Genomic DNA, 3,750 nt, shown 5'->3' with positions numbered 1-3,750 from the left:
CAACTGGGAGGAAAGCTGGCCATGGGCTTCTGCCTGGGCATGGGCTTCTGCACTGACATCAGTCTGTGGGTGATGAGCAGTTGCATTGTGCCTCCCTTGTTTTGGTTATTGTAATTATTATTATTTCTCCTTCTTTTTCTATGCTATTAAACTGTCTTTATCTCAACACACAGATTTTATTTTTTTTCCTCATTTCTCTCCTGTAGCATGCTACTGAGGGGGGCAGGGGCTGGGGGAGTAAGTGAGCAGCTGTGTGTGTTTACTCTTGGGCACTTGGTGTGACACTGGGGAACAGTCCTGTGCAGGAATAGGAGGTGGACTCTATGATCCTTGTTGGTCCCTTCCAACTTGGCATCTTCTGTGATATTCCGTGAACACAGGTTTATGCCTGTCTGTACTCATTTTTGTTTTCTAGAAATGTGGTTTTAGTCTTTCATAGGAGAGAAAGAGAATTCCTGTTTGTTTCTTTCTTTTCTTTCTTTTTTTTTCTTTTGTTTGATTTGGGTTTTTGTTGTTTTTGTTTTGTTTTTTTCCTCCCTTTTAATTTCAAAATACCCAAGAGGTGTTTGAATATCACAGAGGACAATAGGATTCCCCTTCCACTACTCAAACCTGCTCCTCTGACAAGCCAGGGAGGACATGAAGCTGAAAAGCTTTTCTCTTTGTGAAAATATTCCAGCCCATACTGAAGGAATCACTGTGGAGATGTCCTCTATGTTGAGCCATAGGGGAAGCACACAGTGATTCTGAGGACGCAGCTGTAAGGTGCCAGGATACGCGTGGGAACTGAAAGCAAGCCAGGAACAGGGTTTGTTCTTACATCAGTAAATACAGGTAGGCTTTTTAAGTACTAAAAATCTATCCAGAATGATATTTGTCTGACTGTCTATCATGCATGCAGCTGTTATTTAATCCCCCAGTGAAATACCAAAAGAGAAATGAAAACATTAAAAAACAGAGTATACACGCTTGGGGTTTTTTTTAGACTTTTTTTTTATTGTTAGATGAAATTGTGTAAGGTTCAAATAAATCAATATAAAAATTCATGGAGAGAAAGTGCAGCCCTGGAGTTTACTACCTTAATTACCCAGAGGTTTTAAATTGTTTTGAAAGACCAAAACAACGAGGTGTGAATTCTTTGGCCTTTGCTAAGCATTTTCTTCAAGAGTTTGATGACCTTTTCCCTGTGGAAAAGAAGCACAAAACATAGAGACCGTACTTGAAATTGAAAATGCAGACAATGATGTTTTATTCCTAGTGTTCCTCTAGCAAGCCCCGAGGAAGGTGATTCCTAAAGAAAAGCAAGGCTAGCAAAGGTTGCCTTGTGGGGTCAACTCTAGTAATGTTCTCCCTACTGCTGTGGAGTTTCTGCCTTCACTTAACTTGTTAAGTGGCACAGTATCTCTCATTTCCTGCCAGTAGCCCCACTCGCTGAAATAGCTCATTGACAGAGCAAGGTCCACAGGCTTTACTTGGCAATATGTAGGTGTGCAGAAAGACGGTGCACCTGGCTGCTGCACTGCTCTGTCATCCCTTGGTTGCATGGGGACACATTACAGAGCACACATAGTGGATGGAGTATGCAGGAGTGTGTTTTTCCCAAGTTTGTTCCCCTTCTTTCTTTTTAGTAGTATGATGAAGCCCTTATAGTCAGGAAGAGTAGTGAAAACTGTACCCTAGTAGACTATATATTGAAAATCAAATCTCACAATGAATTTACCGTATAACTTCTGAATTCCTCGCCTGTCGTCCGCTGGAAGTTTGAAAGTTGCTGGGTTCTCATATGAGTAGATAGGGTACATCAGAGCTCCACGGACATTTGAATGAGCAAGTCCCAAAGAATGGCCAAACTCATGAGCAGCAACAAGGAACAAATTAACCTCTGCAGCACAGAAGCACAGAAAAGTATGTTAGACGTATGGCATTTCTTTTTAGAATACCATGAATTGAAATAGCAGGAGAAATTGTATCTTTCATTCATCTTGGAATGAAACTGCAGGGTTTTGATCCATTATTGCTGAACTTTCTTGTGTAACTGTATTATTTTATAGAAACATTACCAATTCTTTCCATATGCATCTAGAGACTCTGACTCTCTTTCCAACTCTGCTTTTAGTCAACCTTAATCCTACAAGCTGGTCAATTTACTTTTTCATAGTTTATGTAGAAAACAGAGACTCATAGTTCTTGTTTAGCCCATGAAAAGTGCTTTAAAATACTGACAGAACAGGCATTATGTAGCTACAAATGGTAATGAAGCACAAGTACTTGGAAAGGTAGTTGAAAAGAACACAAATATTGGCACTGAAGTAGTACATAAGTGTAAAGAGTTATGAAAAGCATTTCATGTGGCTATGTTCTTCCAACATGTATTATATTTGTCTTTCCCCTTCATACACACATGAGCTTTACCTTGACTGAAATCTGACCATTTTTCATCCTCATCAAAATGAGCATCTCCACCAAGCCCTTCTCCAGGTGCAAACGCGTGGGCTAATGTGCCACCTTTTCCATCAAAAGGATATCCATCACCATGTGCTGCATTTGAAAACAAATAAATGTCATCAGATGATATCAAGTATCATATTTAAATTCACCAAAGTGAAGCATGTTTCTTGTTTTTGCTAATTTTGTTGGTTACCCATCCTTAAAAAAAAATTCCTACAATGGCAGCAAGGTTGTGAAAACAAGAAGCAAGGCTTAGGAAACACTCTCCAAATTAATGACTTAAGTTCAAAATTTGTATTTGATAGTTCAGGCTGCTTCATGTTTCAGAAAGGGATGCATTTTTTTTTTTTTTTTTGCAGCCTCTGTCAGAAGTGTGGTTCTGAGGAAGGAATCAGGGATTATTTCAGAATAAATATTTAAGGCTTGACAACATTGCAAGGACCTGAACGTTTCCAATGTTGAAAAATGCTGGGCAACATCAGTTGCAAAATTCTCACTTGCACTGATTTTAGTGTGAGACAGCGATACATAATTATGTTCCTGAAGAGCTAAGTTCATTTATCCCCAGCCTTGGGGTATGGTCTATTATCCACTTCTGTCATAGTGCAGCTGGAATATTACTGTTTCCTACCTTGAATGCACGAGCTGTATGAGAGTTGTACCAGCTCTGAAAATTTCCTCCTACCTCACAGTAGTCTCTGACTCTATTGAGGACATTCTGTGTTCTTTCCCCAGGACCGTGTGGATGGACCTTGTGGCAGGGCTAACACAGGCAGAAGAGACCTAATCCTAGTGTGTGACAAACGATTAAAACCCATTCCAGTTTGCAGGATCCCTTCTCACTTTGATTGTCACATGAAGTCACCTCTTTATGGCAACATAATATGCTTCCCATCAGTGACATATGAGCTTTGACATTTTAGTGTTTATATGCAGTCATCTGCTTGCCAGTCAAGGTGTCTGATCTTTGTTTATAGTCGAGGGAGCTCCGGCAAATATTGTCAATGGATCTACAGAGCAAGTCAGATAACCTTAAAGTGGGCATTTATTTTGTCTAAACTGAGTCAGTTGAGGTTCAAAGCACAAGGTAAAGGCATGGCTAACCTCATATAATATTTCAGATCACAAGTGAACTTCTGAAGTGACTTTACTGGTCATCCCCATTTACCATGCTTTGTCTTACACCTTGGTGCAACCTTGGAGTGTAAAGCAACCAGCAAATACTCTCTTTGGCAAAACCTAATGCACCCCATCTGATGAGGGCTGTTTAGTCCAGGGAACTATACTAGATCTAGACCAAAG

At 40.0% G+C, this 3,750-nt stretch overlaps 1 protein-coding gene across 1 annotated transcript in view; it reads right to left on the bottom strand.

Annotated features, from left to right (window-relative positions):
• Window positions 1-1,072: 1,072 nt before the first annotated feature.
• Window positions 1,073-3,750, bottom strand: part of MMP7 (matrix metallopeptidase 7) — a 4,848-nt gene continuing 2,170 nt past the window's right edge. The window contains exons 4-6 of the mRNA XM_027902226.1: window positions 2,413-2,538; window positions 1,721-1,882; window positions 1,073-1,184 (exon numbers count right to left, since the gene is read on the bottom strand). Of these exons, the coding sequence (XP_027758027.1) occupies window positions 1,162-1,184; window positions 1,721-1,882; window positions 2,413-2,538 (311 nt within the window). The 3' untranslated portion in view covers window positions 1,073-1,161. The remainder of the gene's footprint in view (window positions 1,185-1,720; window positions 1,883-2,412; window positions 2,539-3,750) is intronic.

This window comes from Empidonax traillii, unplaced genomic scaffold, assembly GCF_003031625.1.
Source record: "Empidonax traillii isolate 1590-97213 ecotype Southwest subspecies unplaced genomic scaffold, ASM303162v1 scaffold853:size531304, whole genome shotgun sequence".
In the NCBI taxonomy this organism is placed as follows: Eukaryota; Metazoa; Chordata; class Aves; order Passeriformes; family Tyrannidae; genus Empidonax; species Empidonax traillii.
Note: the sequence above shows the minus strand (reverse complement) of the source record. Positions and strands in the feature narration are given on the sequence as shown.